General features: G+C 37.2%; 1 protein-coding gene and 1 pseudogene across 3 annotated transcripts in view; one reads left to right on the forward strand and one right to left on the reverse strand.

Annotated features, from left to right (window-relative positions):
• Positions 1 to 23,236, reverse strand: part of TMLHE (trimethyllysine hydroxylase, epsilon) — a 65,595-nt gene that overhangs the window by 29,990 nt on the left and 12,369 nt on the right. For all 3 annotated transcript variants that reach the window (XM_019716081.2, XM_019716080.2, XM_019716082.2), the window contains one exon: positions 7,425 to 7,619. In XM_019716081.2, the coding sequence (XP_019571640.2) occupies positions 7,425 to 7,605 (181 nt within the window). In that variant the 5' untranslated portion in view covers positions 7,606 to 7,619. The remainder of the gene's footprint in view (positions 1 to 7,424; positions 7,620 to 23,236) is intronic.
• Positions 17,511 to 20,895, forward strand: LOC109437094 (hsc70-interacting protein; annotated as a pseudogene).

Raw genomic sequence — 23,236 nt, forward strand, 5'->3', positions numbered from 1 at the left:
TGCAATACCTTCATAATTTTCATTTCAAACTCCCTACACTCTGACTACCTCTTGTTCCCTTTCCAGCTCCATTATTCGGGCACTCCTCACTCCAATAATCATTCAATCCCACAAAGAGCTTCAATCCATTGACCATAAGCTCCTTTCATTATCCATCATCTTATCTCCTTTAATGTCTTCACTTCCCTCCTTATAGAGTCCAGCTTCCATGGTCCATCATTTTAATCGATTCCTCGCAAACACCCTTAACTCCCTCACCCCCCTCTCCCTCTGCCACACTTCCTTGACAAAGCCCCAACTCTGATAAACTCAAGTCCTCACCTCTTCTGTGCCTACAGGCAAGCAGCTGGACATTGCTAGCGAGAAAAAAAAATTAAACTGCATTGGCTACTCTCATTTTAAAATTATCACCAAAAATTGCAAATGAGTATTCAACACTGCCAAACATTCCTTGCATAATTTCCTAGTAAATTCACTCACTCACTCTCCAAGAAGATTATTTCACACTGTCCTCTCCTCAAACTGCCAACACTACCTCTTCCTTCCCAATTTCAACTGATGACCTTGGTTACTTCTTCAAAGAGAACATGGAAGCAATTAGAAGAGAATCTCCACAAACTCATGCCCCCCACCCATCCACTTACCTGCATCTGCGGCCTATAGTCTGCCGTCCTTCCTGTTACTACCGTTGAAATATCTGTGCACTGAACCAAGGCCAACACTTCCATTTATGAATTAGATCCCCTCTCCTCTCCTACTCAGGCACTACACTTCTGAAATTGTTCTATCCTTTTGCATCATCAAAATTTTCCTCCCTATTTGATCATTCTCATCAGCAAACATGTTGTAATATCTCCCATCTTAAAACAATATTCCCCTTCACTCTATAAACCACTCCCACTCCCACCCCACCTCGTTTAAATTCCCTTTCATAGCGAAACTTAAGGCTTTATGTTTTCACTGCCTTCTCCAATTCCCTCTCTTTTAATAAAGTTGTTTGAAGTTTTCGATTTACAGAAAAGTTGCAAACACACAAGTTGCCATATAGCCCTCATCCAGTTTCCCCTATTATTAATGTCTTACATTAGTGTGGTACATTTGTCACAACTAAGAATGAACACTGATACATTATTTATTAGCTAAATCCCATAATTTATTTGAATTTTATTAGTTATCCCCTAATGTCCTTTTTCTATTCCATGATCCCATTCAGGACCCATATTCTATTTAGGCATCATGTCTCCTTAGGTTCCTCTGGGCTGTGACTTTCCTTGTTTTTGATGACCTTGAAAGTTTTGAGAGATACCAGTCAGGCATTTTGTTAGAAATATCCCCTGATTTGGGTTTGTCTGATGCTTTTCTCATGGTTAAAGTGGCGTTACAGGTTTTGGGGAGGCAGCACACAGAAGTGAAGGGCTCGTCTCACCACATCACATCAATGGCACATGCTATCAATATGACTTATCACTGCTAATGTTAACCTTGAATACCTGGTCAATGCAGTGTTTGCTAGGTTTCTCTACTTCAAGTTACTCCGCCCTCCTTCCATATTCTGTTCTTTGGCAGCAAATCACTAAGTGCAGCCTACGTCATAGGACTGGGGAGTTATGATTCACCACCATCATTGGGGGAGGGAGAGCACCTACATAAATTATTTGGAATTCTCCTGTATGGGACATTTGTCTCTACTCTCCCATTTATTTATTTATTCAATCATTTATTTATATAAGCATGGAATCAAGGTAATAATTGTATACTTTGGGTTATAATCCAATACTGCATTATTTTCATGCTCAAATTGTTCCAGCTTTGGCTGTTGGTAACTCTTTTAGTTAGTTCCTGTGTTGCTTTACCATTGCCACATAATTTTTTTTTCTTAGCATTTCCTTCCTTTCTGGCACCACAAGACGCTCTGGGCTCGTCTTGCATTTTCCCTGTCCCAGCCCTGGAGTAAGCCATTCTCCAAGGAGCCCTTGGCTCCTTTTATTGGAGACTGGTATCAGAAACCAAGATTCGGGAGTGCTCATTGCTACTGGGGTGTCATTGCTTCTAGGTCCTCTCAGTGGACAGAACTAGGAAATATAGTAATATTTATGTAAAAACATGTCTATAATTATTTCTGTCTCTAGCCGTCTGTATCTATATTAAGCTAAACATGAGTTTGTACTGATGTCTCCAACTCTGATCCAGTATCACACGATTCATTCTAGCCTTTCCCTCTATGCTTATCTGTAACCACACTCTCTAGTGGTGAGAAATCAGGCTCCCACCATCTGCCATGCTTTATGTGTTCAATTTCAGGACACATATATAGCAGTTTCAGAATTGCAAATCTGTACTCATGTAACAAACAAATTTACCAACTAGAGTACAGTGTTCATGTATAGTTCTTTGTCTGTATCCATATGGTTTCCAGTCAAAACACCGTTTTACAATGTTACTTATACCAGCACCTACTCCTCTGTTCCCTTCAATGACATATGTCATATATTTGTAACAGGGTCAGATTCATACATCACAGGCTGCACTCCATCCTAGTCTCTGACCTTCAAGTAGATTTTTAAAAAATTTATGTACAGTAATGTTCACTTTTTGCTCTAAAGTTCTATGGTGCTTTTTCTAATGCACAGAGTCATTGCCACGACACAGCAATACAGATTAGTTCCACCAAAACGCTGGCAACCACTGACTTGTTTTTTGTCCCTATAGTTTTGCTTTTAACAGAATGTCATATGAATGGAATAATACAGTATGTAGCTTTTTATGGTCAGGCTTCTTTCACTTAGCAAAATGCATTGAAGATTCATGCTGTCATTGTGTGAATAGCTCATTCCTTTCTGGTGCCAAATAGCATTCCAGCATATGAATGGGCTACAGTTTATTTATTAATTAACCAATTGAAGGATATCTTGGTAGCTTCCCATTTTTGACAATCATGAATAAAGCTGTTATTCGTGTGTGAGTTTTTGCTGTAGATATAAATTTTACAACTCAGCTAGGTGAATACCTAGGAGTGCAACTGCTGGCAAGCCTACGTCTAATTTTATGAGAAACTGCCACACTGCCCTCCAGGGTGGCCGTGTCATTTCTGCATTATCCCAGCAATAGGAGTTCGTGTTGCTCTGCCTCCTTGCCAGCATTCAGTGTTGTCAGGTTGTTGTGGATTTCAGTCATTCTACTAGATATTTAGTAGTATCTCACTCATTGTGGCTTTCATTTACATTTACCTAATAAACATTATACTGGGCATCTTGTGCGATGTTTATGTCCCCTTTGGTGAAGTGTCTGTTCATATCTTTCAACCTTTTCAAAAACTGGGTTGTTTTTTGATTAAGTTTTAAGAGGTCTTTAATATATTCTGCATACAATTCTTTTCTCAGATATATGGTTTGCAAATATTTTCTCCAAATCTGGCTGTTCTCTTCATTCTCTTATCAGTCTTTCACAGAGAAAATGTTTTGAATCTTGATAGAGTCTAATTTATCATTTTTTCTTTACAGATTATGATATTTGAAGCTGTATCTAAGAACTTTTTTGCTTAATCCAAGGTAGCAACCATTTTCTCACACAAGTTTTATAGTTTTGCATTTTACATTTAGGCCTATGATCAACTTTGAGTTAATTTTTACACAAAGTCTGAGGTAGGTGTCAAGGTTTTGTTTTGTTTTTGCATATGGACAACCAGTTGTTCCAGCACGATTTGTTGAAAAAAATAATCCTTTCCCCATTGATTTCACTTTGCCCTTTTGTCAAAAACCACTTGACTATATTTGAGTGCATCTGTTTCTGAGCTCTCTATTTTGTTCCACTGACCTATGTGTCTATCCTTTTGCCAGCACTGCCCTGTCTTGATTACTGTAGCTTTATAGTAAGTCCTGAAATCAGGTAATTTGAGTCCTTTGCCTTTTTTTTCCAGAATTGTATTACCTATTCTGCTACCTTTGCCTTCTTAACAATATTAAGTCTTTTAATCCATAACCATGGAATGTCTTTCCAATTATTTATCTCATCAGTGTTTTGGAGTTCTCTCTCTCTCTCTCTCTCTCTCTCTCTCTCTCTCTCTCCCCTTCTGTGTGTGTGTGTGGCAGGTTTTATATATATAAAATTAACCACAGTACTTTTATATTTTAAAAATTATTTATTTTTTCAGTAACAATTGACATTCAATATTATTTTATATTAGATTTATGTGTAAAGCATATTGGTTACACATTTATAAAATTCACGCACTGATTCCCCTGATAAGTCTAGTACCCACCTAACACCATATATGAGGTCTGACAATTAAGTTTGTGAACTTGTTGCTACGATGTTGCTAACCGTTTTTGATATCAGAGGGATTACTCATTATGAATTTGTACCAAATGGACAAACAGTTAACCAAGCTGACTATTTTGAAATGCTGAAAAGGCTGCATGAAAAGTTAGATGACCTGAACTTTTCACCAACAATTCATGGCTCTTGCATCACAAATGTACCAGCTCACACCACACTGTCTGTGAGGGAGTTTTTAGCCAGTAAACAAATAACTGTATTGGAACACCCTTCCTAATCACCTGATCTGGCCACCAATGACTTCTTTCTGTACCCCAAGATAAAGGAAATATTGAAAGGAAGACATTTTGATGACATTCAGGACATCAAGGGTGATATGACGACAGCTCTGATGGCCATGCCAGGAAAAGAATCCCAAAATTGCTTTGAAGGGTGGACCAGGCACTGACAACAGTGCATAGCTTCCCAAGGGAAGTACTTCCAAGGTGATCCTGGTGATATTCAGCAATGAGGTATGTAGCACTTTTTTTAGGATGAGTTCGCGAACTTAATTGGCAGACCTTGTATAATTACAACATTATTCACTATATTGTCTATGCTGCACTTTACATCCCTGTGACTATTTTGTAATTACTAATTAGTACTTCTTAATCCCTTCACCTTTTCACTCGCCTCCCTAACCCCTCCTCCCATCTGGTGATGATCAGTTTATTCTCTGTATCTATGAGTCTGTTTCTGTTTAGTTAGTTTGTTTATTTTGTTCTTTAGATTCCACATATAAGTGAGATCATATGGTATTTGTCTTTCTCAGTCTGACATTTCACTTAGCATAATGCCCTCTCAGTCCATCCGTGTTGTTGCAAATGGTAAAATTTCAGTCTTTATTATGGCTGAGTAATATTCCATTGTATATATGTACCACCTCTTTTTTTTCCAATCGTCTATTGAGGGGCACTTGGGTTGCTTCCGTATCTTGGCTATTGTGAATAGCGCTGCAGTGAACATAGGGGTGCATATATCTTTTCAAATTAGAGTTTTGGGTTTCTTCGGATAAATACTCAGAAGTGGAATTGATGGATCAAAAGGTAGTTCTATTTTTTTAATTTTTTGAGGAATCTCCATACTGTTTTCCATACTGGCTGCACCAGTTTGCAATCTCACCAACAACACACGAGGGTTCCCTTTTTGCAACATCCTCACCAGCACTTGTTGTTTGTTGATTTATCGATGATAGCCATCCTGATAGGTGTGAGGTGGTATCTCACTGCGGTTTTAATTTGCATTTCTCTGATGATCAGTGATGTTGTCTTTGTCATATGTCTATTGTCATATGCCTTTGTCATATGTCTTTGTCATATGCCTTTTCATATGTCTATTGGCCATCTGTCTGTCTTCTTTGGAGAAATGTCTATTCAGGTCCTCTGCCCAGTTTTTAATTGGATTGTTTATTTTTTTTGGTGTTGAGTTGTATGAGTTTTTTTTTATAGATTTTGGATATTAACCTCTTATCAGATGTATCATTGGCAAATATATTCTCCCATTCAATAGGTTGTCTTTTTGCTTTGTTGATGGTTTCCTTTGGTGTGCTAAAACTTTTTAGTTTCATGTAGTTCTATTTGTTTATTTTTTCTTTTGTTTCCCTTGCCCAAGGAGATAGATCAGAAAAAAATATTACTAAGAGCAATGTCAGAGAGTTTACTGTCTATGTTTACTTCTAGGAATTTTATGGTTTTGGGTCTTAGATTTAAGCCTTTAATCCATTCTTGAGTTTATTCTTGTATAAGGTGTATAAAGGTGGTCTACTCTCAATGACCATATAGTTGTGGGTTTATTTCTCGGCTCTCTATTCTGTTCCATTGATCTATGTGCCTGTTTTTATGCCAATGCCATGCTGTTTTGATTGCTATAGTCTTGTAGTATAGTTTGATATCAGGCAGCGTGATACCTCCAGTTTTGTTCTTTCTAAAGCTTACTATGGCTATTCAGGGTCTTTTGTAGCTCTATATCAATTTTAACATTATTTGTTCTAGTTCTGTGAAAAATACCATTGGTATTTTGATAGGGATTGCATTGAATCTATAGATTGCTTTGGGTAGCACAGACATTTTAAAGATGTTAAGTCTTCCTATCCATGAGCATGGTAAATGCTTCCATTTATTTATATCTTCTTCAGTTCCTTTCTCCAGTGTCTTCTACTTTCCTGAGTATAGGTCTTTTACAGTGGGCCTATGTCTTAGGAATGTGGCCTTCACAATTGTTGTCCCTTTGTAGGGTGTTGTGGTTTGAACTGTATTCCCCAAATAGATATGTTGAAGTCATAACTCCTAGTACATGTGAGTGAGACCTTATTTGGAAATAGGGTCTTTGAAGATAAGCAAGATAAGATGAGGTCATACTGGATTAGGGCGGGCCCTAAACCCAACAATCGGTGTCCTTATAGTGAGAGAGATAGTTGAAGACACACAGGAGACCCAGGGAAGGAAGCCATGTGATGATGGAGACAGAGAGTGGAGTGATGTTGCCACAGGCCAAGGAACACCAAGGATTGTTGGTAACCACCAGAGTCTAGAAGAGGCAAGAAGACCTCTCCTAGAGTCTTTGGAGGGAACATGACCTGGCCAATGCCTTGATTCCTGACTTCTAGCGTCTAGAACTGCGAGAGAATAATTTATGTTTTTTTAAGCCACCTGGTTTGTGATAATTTGTTATGGCCTTGCTAGGAAACTAATACACAGAGGTAAAGCTTTTTCCCGCTCTTTCACCTAATACCTTCTCTAGCTGTAACATTCCCAGTACACCTCTCCCCTGTACACTGAGGCTTTCTTTTCTTTCTTATTTTTCCTTATATGAGGCAGGGAGACAAAGTGGGGTTGGAGCAGGGCAGTGTTCCCTTCCCCTAGATGGGATGAGATTTTCATTGTTGGCCTGGGTTATTTTTGTCTTTCTTTCAACCTGTAGGATAATCTTGGAAATAAATGGCTAGAGGTCCTCACAACTCCACAGAAAGTATTTTCAGCTCACGTAAAAAGTATCAGTTATTGCAGAACAATTGGAATATACTTAACACTACTGAACTGTACATGTAAAAAATGGTTAAGATGTCAAATTTTACGTGTTTTTTATCACAATTAAAACTAAAGGTCTCTTACCAAAATGGTCTTCATGTTGCTGCCAAGCACAGTTCAGAGACTTAGAGGCTGTATGGTGCCAATGGACCGTTAATGGAAGTAAGCTTTTGAAGTGGGGCTGTTGAAGGGTCCAATGTGTAACTCTTCTCCTCAGTAGGTCCTGGATCCTTCTTTGTAGGTAGGACAACCTGTGGCACCACATCCTAGAAAATTCAACTATAAGAAGAGAGAGTTAGTAACAATATAAAATAACGTTAATGAGGCCAAAGGAATAACACTACAGAAAAAAATGTAAAAAAATAGACTTAATTACCTCAACTACAAAGGATTAAACAAAGAAGAAATTCTGAAAAGCTAAGCATAAGTGCGCTATCACCAGTACTTCCACTTTCTTACCAGCCATCTTATTTTATGCCTTGCAATATTGCTTCTACTCGACTAACTGAAGCATTCCTTAAAAATTCCCTAAATTTAAACTTCCAACCACATATAAGGATTGGTTTTCAAGTTTTATCCTTCTGGGCCTCTTCTCTTGTGACAGTATTGATCACCCTTGCACTGACTCCTTGACATGTTCTTTTCTACTGATTATGTGTGATTGTAGGCAAGTTATTTAAACTTTCAGTGACTCCATTTCCTGTTTTGTAAAATAAGGACAATAATAATACTCATCTCATGGATTTAGTGTGAGGACTAAAGTACTTACAACTATGTCTGTCCCATAGTAAGCCCTATCTATGTCAGCTGCTATCGTCATCATCATCATCATCATCATCATCATCATCATCATCATGGTTATTGTTAGAAATACACTGTATCTGTTGGTAAAAGCATCTTGATAAATCTCCTTGGAGTTGGTAACTCCTGAGTGTCATGGTTTCAGAAAGAGTAATAAAATGACTTCATTTGTATAGGACCTTAAAAAGAATTAATTTATCCTGTGGCAGAAGAGGGAAATAGACATGCAACTACAGAGAAGCTGAATGGTACTTGATGTGGACCTTCTCAATAACCCGTTAAGGTCACTAAACCCACAAAACGCTTATTTTCAGTGGATGTGTACATGTGTGTGTGTGGGGGAGGGTGTAAGGTGATGCCAGGTCTAAATTTCATGTTGATGTAGGATGAAACCAATCACATACACAGAGGCCATAGCTAAAGACATACTAGAATTTGCTGATGATTTATGGAAGTTTCTGAAATAACAGGTTAGAAAATCAAGACAAAAAGGCAAACTTATTGAGATTTTTACAGGTAGGGGTAAGGAGCAGAGCATAGAGAAGCGTCTGCTGATATCTGGATTACATTTATTTTCTCCACTGTTTCTTGTTTCCCATCCTCCTACCTACAGGTACTGTGTAAGACAGAGGCTGGCAAATTATGGCCCATGCCTATTTTTATATGACCTAGAAGCTAACAATTGAGTTTGCATTTAAAGGGTTGTAAACAAACAAATAAACAGAAGAATATAAGACCAAGACCATATGTGGCCTCCAAAGTCTACAGTATTTTCTATCTGGCACTTCAAAGAAAAAAAAAATTCAAACCCTGATCTAATGCTCAATTCTTAATCAAATACTCTTCTTCAAAGAAAAAAAAATTTCAAACCCTGATCTAATGCTCGATTCTTAATCAAATACTCTTCTTCCTTTATATGGGATTACTCCCCCCCAAAAAAAAAACACTCTTAAACAAATATGTGAATTCATTTCTTCATTATTTTACCCAACGAGTATTACTGAACATGTGTATAATAGGTACCTTCTTAAGTACTGAGAATATAAACAAAAATAAGTCAGCAATCCCAGCTACTATTTAAGATGCTCACCATTTAGTAGGGAAGAAAGACAGAGGGTGATAACTACTACCATTTACGATAGTAATAAGCGCAGAGTACAGTGAAGAGGTGTAAAAGAGAAAGCAGTTAACTATGCCTGGGAAAATCGGGAGGACTCTATATGATCAGAGTTCTTTGTAGAAGTGTTTCATTGTTTTGTATTTATTTATAAAATAAAACTTGCTCATTGTGAAAAGAATAAAAAAGGAAATAAATCTAAAGAACCCAGAAATATATAAAATAAAAATTGAAAGCCTCCTTCCCTCTTATTTGCCATTCCCATTCCTTCAAGGAAACCTCATCAACAATCAACAGTGTGGAGGACCAACTTTCAGATCACAGACAGCTGAACTCTCCACACTGTCATATACCTATACAAAACACAAACAAGAAAAAAACACACAAAAAACAAAACAAAAAAAAAAACATTTTTGTGTGAACATGGTTTTCAGATCGCTGGCTAAATACCTAAGAGTGCTTACTGATGGGTGTATACTAAGTCTATATTTAAGAAACTCTCATTATAAGAAACCCCAAAATGTAATCCGAAGTAGTTGTAGTATTTTGCATTCCACCAGTAGTGAATGAGAGCTCTCTTTTCTGTGCATCCTTGCTAGAAATTGGTGGTACTGTCAGGTTTTGGATTTAGCCATTCTGATTGGTGTGTAGTGAAACCTCATTGTTGTTTTAATTTGCATTTTCTTGATTATGTATGATGTGTATATTTTCATATTCTTCATTGCCCTTTATATATCTTCTTTGGTCAAGTTTATGTTCAGATCTTTTACCCATTGTACATTTTCAATTAACATTTTATTTTGTAGAGAAGTTTTAATTTCACAGCAAAATTGAGGGATAGAAACTTTCCATATACTCTCTCCTCCCACACATGCATAGCTCCCCACCCCCATTATCAACACCACCCACCACAGTGGTAGGTTTGTTGCAACTGATGAACCTACATTGACACACTGCTGTCACCCAAAGTCTGTAGTTAACATTTGGGGTCACTCCTCATGGTGGTGTACATTCTATGGATTTAGACAAATGTATAATGTCATGGATGCATCATTATAGCATCATACAGAGTAGTTTCACTGCCCTAAAAATCCTCTGTGCTCTGCCTATTCATCCCTCCCCCCACCATGAGTTTTGAAATGCAGTATTTTCATTTCTAAATCAGGTGAGAATGTTTTCTAATTTTTATTGTGATTTTAAAAATTTGACCTACAGTTTACTTAAAAGTATATTACATATTTTAGGGAGATTTTCTAGTTTTCTTTTTATTGCTATTTTCTACCTTCATTTTACTGTGGCCGAAAAACATACTCAGTGCAACAGTAATTGTTTCAAGTTTTTGAGACTTGCTATATGGTCTAGCATAGCATTTATTTTTCTGTGTGAAGAAAAGAATATGTATTCTGTTGTTATTGCATGTGGTCATCTGCATATATCTATGTCAGTTAGGTCAGGTTTGTTAATATTATTGTTCAACTCTTTAATATAGTTGTTGGTTTTATTTGTCTGATATTCTATCAATTAATGAGGGACATGTGTTGAGATCTCTGATGATGACTGAATTTTTTTGGACTTCTGTCAAATTTTGCTTTGTATATGTTGAGTGTTAAGTGTATACAAATTAGAATAATTTTATCTTTTTGGTTGATTGCCTCTGTTATAATTATAAAATATCTCTATGTCTAGTAAAAATTCCTGCCTTATATTTTGTCTGATATTAATATATTTACATGAGTTTTCTTTTGGGTAGTGTTTGCATTGTATACTTCTTCCACCCTTTTACTTTTAATCTTCTTATATCCTGACATTTAATTTACGTCTCTTATAAACAGCACATAAGTTTTGTTTTTAAACAAGTCTGATAGTCTTTGTCATTTAATTGATGTGCTAAGTCCATTTTGAGTTTAACTCTACTGTATCAATATTTGCTTTCTAATTATTCCTGTTTTGTTACCTTTTTCTCTTTTGCTTGGTTTTCCACTGATTAGTAATTTGTCATTCTGTTTCCTCCTTTGTTTACTTGTTAGTTAAACATTCTTTTACTGATTTTTAAAAGTAGTTATCCTAGGGATTACAACATTTATCTTTGATTTATTAAATTATGATGCAAATTAGAGAATTGATGTGAACTCCACATGTTCTCCTTCCTCAACCATTGTTGTATATTTTAATTATACACACGTGCGCATGCGCGCACACACAGATATTCCACATGACATTAGTATTCTTGTATTATACAATCAATGGGCATTCAGATCTACCCACATATTTAACTTGTCCATTACACTTCATTCAATTGTATATCTTCAAGCTTTCATTTGGAGTCATTTTACTTCTGCTTAAAGATCCTTAATATTTCCTTTGGTGTTTGGTGGCAGGTTCCTTAAGTTTTAGACAATCTAAAAACATCTATTTTATTTTCATTTTTGAAAGCTGTTTTCACTGGATATAGAATTTTAAATTGGCAGTTACTTTTGCCAGGATTTTGAAGATATCCTTCCATTAGCTCAAGTTACTTCTGTTGAGAAGTCAAAGCCAATCTAACTGCTATTCCTTGTAAGGTAATGTATCTTTTTTTCTCCAACTTATTTTAAGTTTTTTCTTTTCCTTTGTTTTTTAGCATTTTTTTACTAAAATACATCTAGATGAGGTTTTCTTTGTATTTGTTCTGCTTTGAGTTATAGCACTTTTTTAAATCTATGACTTGATGCTTGTAATAGGCAGAATTCTAAAATGACCTCCAGTGATCCTTGCCATATTATAATCCCTTCCCCTGGAGTGTGAAAGGGACTGTGAATATGATGGAATTTCACTTGCATAATTAGGTTGTGTATATGGCATAGTTGGCTTTAAGAAAGGGAGATGATCTTGGATGGGGTGACCTAATCCAGTGATCCCTTAAGAGGCACAGGGCTCTTTCTGGTGAAAGAGACTTGAAGGAGGAAAGGGATTTGCTGTAAAGGAGATTCTCCATTGGTTTTGAAAATAGAGGGGACTACATGGCAAGTAATACAGGCAGTCTCCAGGAGCTAAAAGTGTCCCACAGTTGACATGCAGCAAGGAACAATGACCTCAGTTCCACAGCCACTTGGAACTGAATTCAGTCAATAATCTGAATGAGGCTGGATATGGATTCTTAGCCACAGCCTCCAGACAAAACACCCTGATTTCAGCCTTTAACACACTGACCAGAGAACACAGTCATGCCATGCCTAATCTGATTTACAGAACTGTGAGCTAATAAATGGGTGTTGGTTTAAGCTACTAAGTTTGTGGTGATTTGGTATGCAGCAAGAGCAAAATAATACAATGCTTTCGTTACTTTTAGAAAACTCTTAGTAATCATTTCTTCAAATGTTATTCTGTACCGTTCTCTCTCTCCTCTACTTCTAAGACTCCTATTACAAATATATCAGACCTTTACATGTTGCCAGGCACAGTTACAGGTGATAGAAATATACAGATAAACAAAACAAATATTCTTGTCCTCATGAAGCACTCATTAATGGCATCCTGATCGCCTCTACACCTAAACTGACTCCTCCCATAGTGTTCTTCCTCATAGTAGATTCCAGTACCATCTAATCAGTTGTATAACTGGTTCAATATGAAATCTATGCTTCAAAATTGATACCTTTTATTTAAAATTTCTCCCCTATAGACAATTATCATATCATTATAACTTTTACCCCCTAAATGATTATCAAACCTGACCCACTGCATTATATCTCTACTTGTCACCATCCCAGTTCAGGGCCACCATTATTTCTCACTCAAAGACTGCAATAGACTCCTAATTAATCTATCCATATACACACTTGCTCTCCCTTTAAGCCATTTTGCACACTAGGAAAAGTGAACTAAAAGAAAATAGATATGGCAGTATGTAATTCCCTTTGAATAGATCGCTAGGGCCTTCAGGGTGAAGTCCAATTTCCTCATCATGTTATGTAATGCCTTCCATTACTTGGTCCCAAGCACTTCTCAGCCTCACTTCCTGCTATTTATCTCTTTGTATGTTATTGCTTATAGTTTCCCAGATCCACTCTATGCTTTCCGATTCTAAGAAGCTCATGTTCATGTTCTCTGTTCCCTCAAACTGGAAGACCTTCCTACTCTATTTTTCATTCATCTTTCAGGAATCAATGGAGATATCCTCTCATCTAAGAATTCTTCCCTAACTCCCCAGAAGGAACTAGTGGCTTTCTTTTGTTCTCTCACAATACTCTGTTATGTCTCTATCTTCCTTCTTAATACATTCTGCTGAAATTACATGTTGTATGTCTTTCCCCCTAGTAATACTTGGATACTCCTCAATAGGAAGACCTATGTCTTATTCATTTTCATACTCTAACATCCAGCATGGTTCCTAGTACATAGTAGAACTCCATAAATATTTGTGGGGATTGGACTGAGTTACTTTTCTTCCAGCTTCATAACCTCTTTAAATCTGGTAAGATGTCTGCTCTAAATCTTTACTTAAATAATAGAAATATTGACTAGATCAAGCAAAAAGTAGGGTTTGAAACAGGCCATCAAAAACTCTTCCTTTGCCTATGGTCCATTAATCAGTGCTCTTTGAGTATGGTAACTTAATTAATTAATATATTATTGCATTAATTATGTAACACATAAATATGGGTTCATAATTCTTGTTCATAAGTGTGTCATAAAAGATGTGTTAAAATCTTGCTGAAATTTCATTCATTCATTCAATATACATGTTATATCTCCCATATTTCCATAAACTACCCTCTAATGATCTTGTCAGAAATAAAAATTAGATTTGTGTGGAATGTCTTTGTTGATGACTTCATAATTTTCTAAGTTCTCACTTGAAAACTCTTCCTTCTTTTTCTTTGTTAGAAGTGGCAATATATTTACATGAATCCAGGCTTTTTGTTTTTGTTTTAAATCTTCTGTACTTTATTTGTAACCAAGAATTTTATGTCAACCCAAACTATCAATCAAGATAAGGATAAACTAAAGACATTATTATTATTATTATTGAGGTAATATTGATTTATAACATTATATGTTTCAGGTATGCAACATTATAATTTGTCATCTGTATACACGATCGTGTACTTACCACCAAAAGTCTAGTGTCCATCTATCATCATTCATTTGACACCCTTTACTCATTTTGCCCTTCTACACCCCACTTCCCCATCTGGTAACCACCAATCTGTTTTCCATATCTATGAGTTTATTTTTATTTTGTTTGTCTGTTGTATATTCCACACACGTTGAAATCATATGATTTTTGTCCTTTTCTGTCTGACTTTTTTCACTTAGCATAATACCCTCAAAGTCTATCCCTGTTGTCACAAATGGCAATATTTCATCTTTAATTCCTTTGATCATTGGGAGTAGTTTAATGATATCATCTGAGTTATAACTTATCCATGTCAGAACACATGAACTTTTTCTTTCTGAGAACATAGTTAAAATATTGTCTTTGTTGTCTTTGTAAATATGTATTTCTACAAGCCTGAGGTAATTTGGGGCCTTATTTTTCCAAATATTAATTCTTTAGGCACATGCCACCTGTTATATCCATCCTTCTTTTCTATCTTTTATATATTATCCTTAAAAAAAGAAAGGAACTATGAGCTCATTGTAAAATTTCCTGTGCAGCCCTATGGTTTCCCTCATTTCTCCTTTAATAGAATAATTTGCTGTTTCATAGTCAAAATTATGTTTTTGAGAGCTTCCCAACCTTAAGAGTCTAAAGCCATCTTAATGTAAATTAAGGTCCAACAAGTATCAATCACAATAACAAACTTTTGGAGACCAGCCATAGCTAGAAATTCTAGTCAGAGTAGGCAATTACATAATAGGTCAATCTGAATCTTTTCATGGTTATTACTAAGGAAGAAGCATTACTTCTTGAAAGGCTTAAAGCCAAGAGTCCATTAAGCTCTTGTCAATTTTTCCTTCCAAATGTCTCTCAGATTTGTCCTTCTCTTTCCATTCCTATAGATGCCTTCATCACCTCATACCTGGACTACTGCCATAAACTAGATGGTTTCTTTGCCTCCAGTCCTTCCATATTCCAATCCACTTTCCATACTTTTGCCAGATTAATCTTCTTAAAACACTTTCATCATGTCACTCTCCTGCCTGAGACCTAGCTCTAATGTCACCTTCTTTGTAAATTCTTCCTAACTCCCCTAGGAATAGTTAGTTAGCTGCCTACTCAGTGTTTTTACAGCTCTTTGTGCATACTCTTATTAGTGCACTTATAACACATATAGTAACTGTCTGTTTATTTTTCTCTCCCTGTTTTCTGAGAGCTTCTTGAGGGCAGGCAAAAAGACTGGGTCATCTCTTTACAGTGGCACTCAAGGTTTTACATAATTGGCCCCATCTATCTTGCCCCACTGCTTCAAGGCTTTCACATACGAGTATGTTGTTCCCTCTGCCTATCATGTTGTCCCACTCATTCTTCCAACTCATTTTTCAGGTCTCAGATTAAATATTAATTCCCCGAAGAAACCCTCCCTGACACCATTATTAAGTAATTAATTAGTTAATCAATTCATTTAGCAAATATTTATCGGGTGCCAACCATAGTTTAGGTACTTCGGATATATCAGTTAACAAAAGATACAAAAGTTCTTGCTTTCATGCGGTTTAACTTCTAGTGGGAAGAGGCAGACAATTATAAAGTATATTATATACATACTTTTATAAAGTAAAAAACAATTTTACTTTATAAAAGTACAATTTATAAATTATATAGTATATTGGAAGGTAATAAGAGCTATAAAAAAGAAACCCAGCAGGATAAAGGGGTGTGCTGGGGCAGTAGGACTTTTAAACATGGTGGTCAGGGTAGACTTCATTGAAAAAGATGACATTTGAACAAAGAGGTAGTTGGTCATGAAGATATCTGGTGTAAAGTAGGCCAGTGCAAAGACACTAGCTGGGATTGTATCTGTTGTGGCCAAAGAACAGCATAAAATCCTGTGGCTACAGCTGAGTAATCAAGGAGATGATGTCATAAAGGTGGGGGTGGGTAGATTAGATCACACAGGGCCTTCTACGCCAACACAGAAACACTTTGGGTTTTATACTCTGATAGAGATGATGAACCATTGTAGGGTTTTATACAAAGAAATAACATGATGATTTATGTTTTAAAAGGGTTGTTCTGGCTGCTGTATTGAGAATGGGGGGCCTTCTCTTGGTACAGGGGCCAAGAGAAGAAGAAGGGAGACCTGTTCGTAGGCTATTGCAGTAATTCAGGCGAGAAGTGACAGTGGGTAGACTAGGGTGGTGGCAGTGGTGGTGGTGAGAGTGGCCAGATTCTGTGTATTTTTGAAGGTACAGACAGAGGACTTGCTGATGGATTAGATATGAGGTATGAGAAAAAAAATGAGTGATGGTTCAAGGTACTCTGACTAAGCAACTGAAAGGATGGAATTGTCATCAACTAAGTTAGGGAACATTGCTGGAGCAAATTTGAAGGGGATCAGGAGCTCAGTTTTGGAACCGCCAAATTTAAGATGCCTATTAGATTTCTAAGTGGAGGCAGGCAGCTGGATGTGTCAGTCTTGAGTTCAGGAGAGAGGTCTGAGCTGGAGATACAAATTTGAGAGTTGTACTACAGTTGATATTTAAAGTAATGAAACTGGGTGAGAATACCACAGGCGTCAGTATAAACAGGGAAAAGAAGAGGATCAACACTCTTGTAATTTTCTCATAGATCCTTTTCTTTTTCCTTCAATGTACTTATAATTATATATTTATTTGTTTTTATTTCTGTGATTATTTGGCTATTGTCTGTTTGTTATTACAAGAAATAGCTCCAAAGAGAGCAAAGTCTATGCCATGTTTCCCACTACCACCAGCACCTGGCATAATAACTAGCACAGTAATATACTGGATTACATGAATTAATGGAATGCTCCTTTACTTCAGGGTCTCAAAAATTAAATGCCCACAGGAGCTAGGCAAGTAACATAAATAAGTCAAGTATAAGAGACAACAAGGAATAGTGGAAAGAGGGGCGAACTAAAGAATGTTTGACCTTTCCAATAATCCTAGCCACTACTCACCTTTAGCTGATTATTGCCAGACAAGCCTAGTGTGGCCAGCTCTTCCAAATTTTTGAGAGGAGCCAGAAATGCAGATTCTATATGAAATCTCCCAGTTTGTAATGTTCACAACTGCATTTGTCTGGGTCCTCTGAAAAGGAGATGCCATCATACGAATAGATGTGAAAGTGATTTATTGGGTGAAACATGTGTGAGAGAGAATGGGGAGAGAATCTGAAGAGACTGGGAGAGCTGCCAGACGATGGCGCAGGTCTAACCCCTGTGGAGGACAGGAAAAGAGGTAAGGACTTAGACTGCAGTGCAGTTCTAAGAAGGTTTCAACAAGGTCGTTGGGGAATCATCAAGCCGAAGGTGCCCATTAGAGGAGAACGCATCTTCAAGAAATAAGCCTTCATGAGTGTCCTTGCCATGCTCAGTCCATGGGAAGTGTGGCCTCATGCAGCAGCGAGGCCCATTAGTTGGATATTTGAGAGACACTTTGTTGTGGGCACGATGACAATTAAACGTAACACTGTGGTGACCAGAATGGTATAGGACCAAAATACATATCTTCAAATTATATTCAGCCCCAATATGGACAGTTTTCAACTTCTGCTCTGGTTACAAAATATATTTCACTGTCAGTGGATTATTTATATATAGATCCCGAGGGAGGCCAGAAGAGATCCCCAGTAACATCTAGGTAGTGGGGTTAAGGTGCCAGATTAGTACTCAAAAGCATTAGCTGACATGTGTTAAAAACACACTGCCTGAACAGAGAGGTGGTTTTATAGTAACGCAAGAGCAAAAATTGTAATCCAAAAGGAAAAATATGAGTAAATCTATTGCTTAAAGCAGTGTCTTTAAGCATTATAGGAGAATAAACAGTGAAGCCGAAAGACAGAAACAGATAATCACTGACTACCCTGTTTCTCCGAAAATAAGACCTAGCTGGACAATCAGCTCTAATGCGTCTTTTGAAGCAAAAATTAATATAAGACCCGGTATTATATTATATTATATTATATTATATTATATTATATTATATTATATTATATTATATGTATTATATTACATTACAGTACATTACATTATATTATATAAGACCCGGTCTTATTTTACTATAAGATCGGGTCTTATAGTAAAATAAGACCAGGTCTTATTAATTTTTGCTCCAAAAGACGCATTAGAGCTGATTGTCTGGCGAGGTCTTATTTTCGTGGAAACACAGTAGCAGAGCACTGCATATTTTTTTACATGAAAGAAGAGTGAGCATCTATGCTGTGAGAGGAGAAACAAGAGCTTAAAGAACTGGGGGTTTGAAAAATAATGACAGCAGCAGCCATCCCTTCTGCATGGTCACGCCGAGTACTACCAGGGCCTGGAATCTGGCCACAGCCTCATGGCTACCTCCCACCACTTCCCCACCACAGAGGCCTGCAGAGTAAGTGAGCTCTGGGCCTTCGTGACAATGTGTAAGCAGGATTGGAGCATTCTGCACACCCAGGAAACGCGCTTCCTGAGTCAGTGGATGGAGAGCATGGGGAGTAAAATACCATTTGCTACTCATAAAACAGAAGAAAATATCAAGGAAGAAAAAACAGATAGTAAGAAGGTGGAGGAAAACAAAGAGACCGATGGACTATCAAGTGAGGAAAGTGATCTAGAACTTGACAATGAAGGTGTGATTGACCAGACACTGATGCCCCTCAAGAAATGGGAGAGAAAAAGCAGAGATAACTGAGGAGATGATGGATCAGGCAAATGATAAACAAGTGGCTGTGACTGATGCCCTAAATGATAGTGAACTACACAAAGTCATTGACTTGTTCACAGATGCCATCAAGCTGAATCCTCGCCTGGCCATTCTGTATGGCAAAAGAGCCAGTGTCTTCATCAAATTTAGGAGCCAAATGCTGCCATCCAAGCCCGTGACAGAGCTACTGAAATAAATCCCGATTCAGTTCAGCTCTGCAAATGGTGAGGGAAAGCACACAGACTTCTGGGCCACTGGGAAGAAGCAGCCCATGATCTTGCCCTTGCGTGTAAATTGGATTATGATGAAGATGCCAATGTGATGCTGAAAGAAGTCCCACCAAGCGCCCAGAAAATTGCAGAAAATCGAAGAAAGTATGTGTGGCAATATAAAGAGTGAGAGGTCAAAGGAAGAACGCAAAGTATTGAGAAGGTTCAGGAACAAACAACCAAAGTGTCCTTCGATAGATGATTGGACAAAGAAGTGGTACATACGAGGTCAGACAATTAAGTTCACGAACTCATCCTAGAAAAAGTGCTATACACCTCATTGCTGAATATCACTATGGTCACCTTCGAAGTACTCCCCTTGGGAAGCTCTGCACTGATGCCAGCGCCTAGTCCACCCTTCAAAGCAATTTTGGAACTCTTTCTGGAATGGCCCTCAGAGCTATCGTCGTATTACTTTGATGTCCTGAATGTCATCAAAATGTCTTCCTTTCAATATTTCCTTTATCTTCAGGTGAAGAAAGAAGTCATTGGGGGCCAGATCAGGTGAGTAGGGAGGGAGTTCCAATACGGTTATTTGTTGACTGGCTAAAAACTCCCTCACAGACAGTGTGGTATGAGCTGGTGCATTGTCGTGATGCAAGAGCCATGAATTGTTGGTGAAAAGTTCAGGTTGTTTAACTTTTCATGCAGCCTTTTTGGCACTTCTAAATAGTCAACTTGGTTAACTGTTTGTCCATTTGGTGCAAATTCATAATGAATAATCCTTCTGATATCAAAAACGGTTAGCAACATCGTTGCAACAAGTTCGTGAACTTAATCGTCTGACCTCGTATATACAATGGAATATTTCTCAGCCATAAGAAAAGATGAAATACTGCCATTTGCGACAGCATGGATGGATCTTGAGATGATTATGCTAAGCAAAATATGTCAGACAGAAAGTCGAGGACTATATGACTTCATTCGTATGTGGGATATAAAACTGAAAACAACAAACAAGACAAAGAAAGAAAGAAACAAAAAATCATAGACATAGACAACAGTTTAGTGGTTACCAGAGGGGAAGGGGGGAGGGAGGTGATAGAAGACGGTAAACGAGGTGATGGAAGGAGAACTGACTCTGGGTGGTAAACACATAATACAATATATAGATGATGTATTATAGAATTGTACACTTGAAACCTATATAGTTCTACTAACCAATGTTACCCCAATAAATTTAATTTTAAAAAAGTTTAAATTAAAATAAAAAGACTCAGGAAAAGGCCCGGGAAGAACCTGAGAGCACCCAGAGGGTGGAAGAAGCCAGAGGGCAATCAGGTGTTCAGTCCGGCTCTTTTCCAGGTGGCTTTCTTGGGGGAATACCTACTAATTTTCCTGGAGGAATGCCAGGAATGGGAGGGGGCATGCCTGGAATGGCAGGAGTGCCTGGGCTCAATGAAAGTCTTAGAGATCGTGAGATTCTTGCAATCATGCCGGATCCAGAGTTATGATGCCCTTCCAGGATGTGGTCCAGAATCTGACCAATAGATCAAAATATCAGAGCAACCCACAGGTTATGAATCTCATCAGTAAATTGTCAGCCAAATTTGGAGGACAAGCCTAATGCCCTTCTGACAAATAAAAGTCCTTGCTGAAGGAAAAGCAACATAGATGACCCAATGGATGTCACTATAACACAAACCAGTGTACCTCTGACCCTCTCATGAAGAAAGCTGGGGTGCTTTGCAGAGAATTCCTACCCCTCTGTCCCACACGCAGCTGTAACTTTTTACAGTGGTTTGCCATTAGGGTGTTCATTCCGATAACGTTTTCCTACTATGAATTACAAATTTTGAACCCTCTTAAACCTTAAAAATATTTAAAAACAAATTAAGATATTGTAATACCCAGTGCAATCACCACAAAAACTATAAAGAGAGAGAAACTCCAAAACACTGTGAATAAATCAAGATGGAATTCTAAAAAAAGAAAAAAAACAAAAAAACCAACAACAAAAAACAAATTAAAAGGGTGTGTTAAACCCTCCATTTTTCTTTACTAATCATGTTGGTGTTTTCCTTTCAATTAATTGGGCAAAGGAAGCATTTCAGTATGGAAGATTTATTGCTCAGTTTGAATGAAATAAAGGTTTAGTCACAGGAGGCAAATGTAACATAAATAGATAAAATTTGAGTTGGGTATATGGTTACTGACCCAATTTGATTTGTCTTTTTAAATGCTTTATTTTTAAAAGAAATGATTTATTTTGACAAAACTACTGGGGCCACCAGTATTGCAATAGGACCTGGGTAGGGACTTGAAGTACTGGCAGGGTGGCAGCAATCTTACTACATTTTATATAACATGTACCCTGTACAGATGCATTTAAATTTTACACTGTGGTGAAGGGATGGTTTTTTATAATGCAGTAGAGTTGGATTACGTAGCTCTGTTCTTGTCTGATACATAAAATAAATGTTTCGTATTATTTCCACACAGGGGAAATAAGGGAATAATTTTCTTTTTATATTTCTATATTTTAGAAATCACCTTTCCTGGTCAGAAAGTGCCCAACTCTTTGTCACCTTTCTACTTGTTTTCACATTTCCTCCCCGCCCCTTACTCTTCTTGAGCTAAAGATAGTCCCTTTTCACTAGCATCTTCACTGCCATCAGCATTCACAGCATAATTGAGCAAGCATATTTAATGCTGGGTTTAATTTAATACATAATACATATAGTGACTACGTACGGCAATACCCATAACAGCTGTCGTTTCTTACTTGACTGAGAGACTTCATATTTAAGTGTTAGATTTCTACTTCGGTGAAATCTTCTCATGTCAAAAGATGTTGGAAGGAGAAATTCCCTTTGGTATTTGATCTTCTACTTAGGAAATACCAATTGAGTTTGTGTTTGTATTTTGGAGAGTATGAGGTTTGAATTAATTGAGATACACAGAGGGGAACCTAACTGCTTGATCCAACATGAATGATAAAACTGATGAGATCCATGGTTGTTCTTCATTGTGGAGTTGTTGGCTATGAAAGATTCAGTGTTCTCCTACTCAGCTCTTATATATACTGCGATCATACTTCCACCTCTCCTTTCTCTCCTTCCCTTTCCTCCAAGGATAAAGAAAATGATGATTTTTTTAGTGTACATTCAGTTCCTATATTAAATAAAACTAAGGCCAGGCACTGTACCAGGAATTTCTAGTTTTTTTTTTTCCAGTCTTTCAACTAAAATGCTAGTGCAATTTCAAGGGATAAGACCCTCTGTATTTTGCTTATTTGAAGAACTGGTGGTAGGAGCAGTGAAGTAAATTCCATTGAATGCATTTTTGAAATAGCACATCTCTGAAATCATAAGTTGATTCAGATTCTAACCCTTTGCTGTATACAAGCAGATAGAAATGCATCTGTTATATAAGTAAGAAAAAGCTGTATGCTAATCGAGCAAGTTTTTAAAACCCTTTAAAAATACTCAGCATAGAAACTTGTATTTGAGCTCACCAGTGTTCTTTTTGTTAATACAGAGGGTGCCAAAAAATGTATACACATTTTAAGAAAGGAAAACTGTATTAAAATTGTAATAATATATATCGATGACAAAAGGTGAATACAAGTCATGTTTGACTTCTGCAATTGCAAGAGGTGCTCAGAGTGGTTCCCATCAGCATCCAGACACCTCTGATTACGGCGAACTACTGATTAAGCATAGATAACACCTCTTAAAATGTGTATACATTTTTTTGGCATTCCCAGTATGTGTTCTCCTTTGTCAAAATTTCCAGTGTACGCTGTGAATAACTCAAGACGAGTTGTTTCTGGATTTCTTATTTGATTTGATTTACTTAACTATACATAACCTAAGTACATTCTAACATGGCAAGTATTACCATAAATGGGTACAGGAAAAATTGGTCTTCTAAAAAATATGTACTGTGCTTTTTAGCCTTTTAAG

Source organism: Rhinolophus sinicus, chromosome X (assembly GCF_036562045.2).
Source record: "Rhinolophus sinicus isolate RSC01 chromosome X, ASM3656204v1, whole genome shotgun sequence".
Classification (NCBI taxonomy): Eukaryota; Metazoa; Chordata; class Mammalia; order Chiroptera; family Rhinolophidae; genus Rhinolophus; species Rhinolophus sinicus.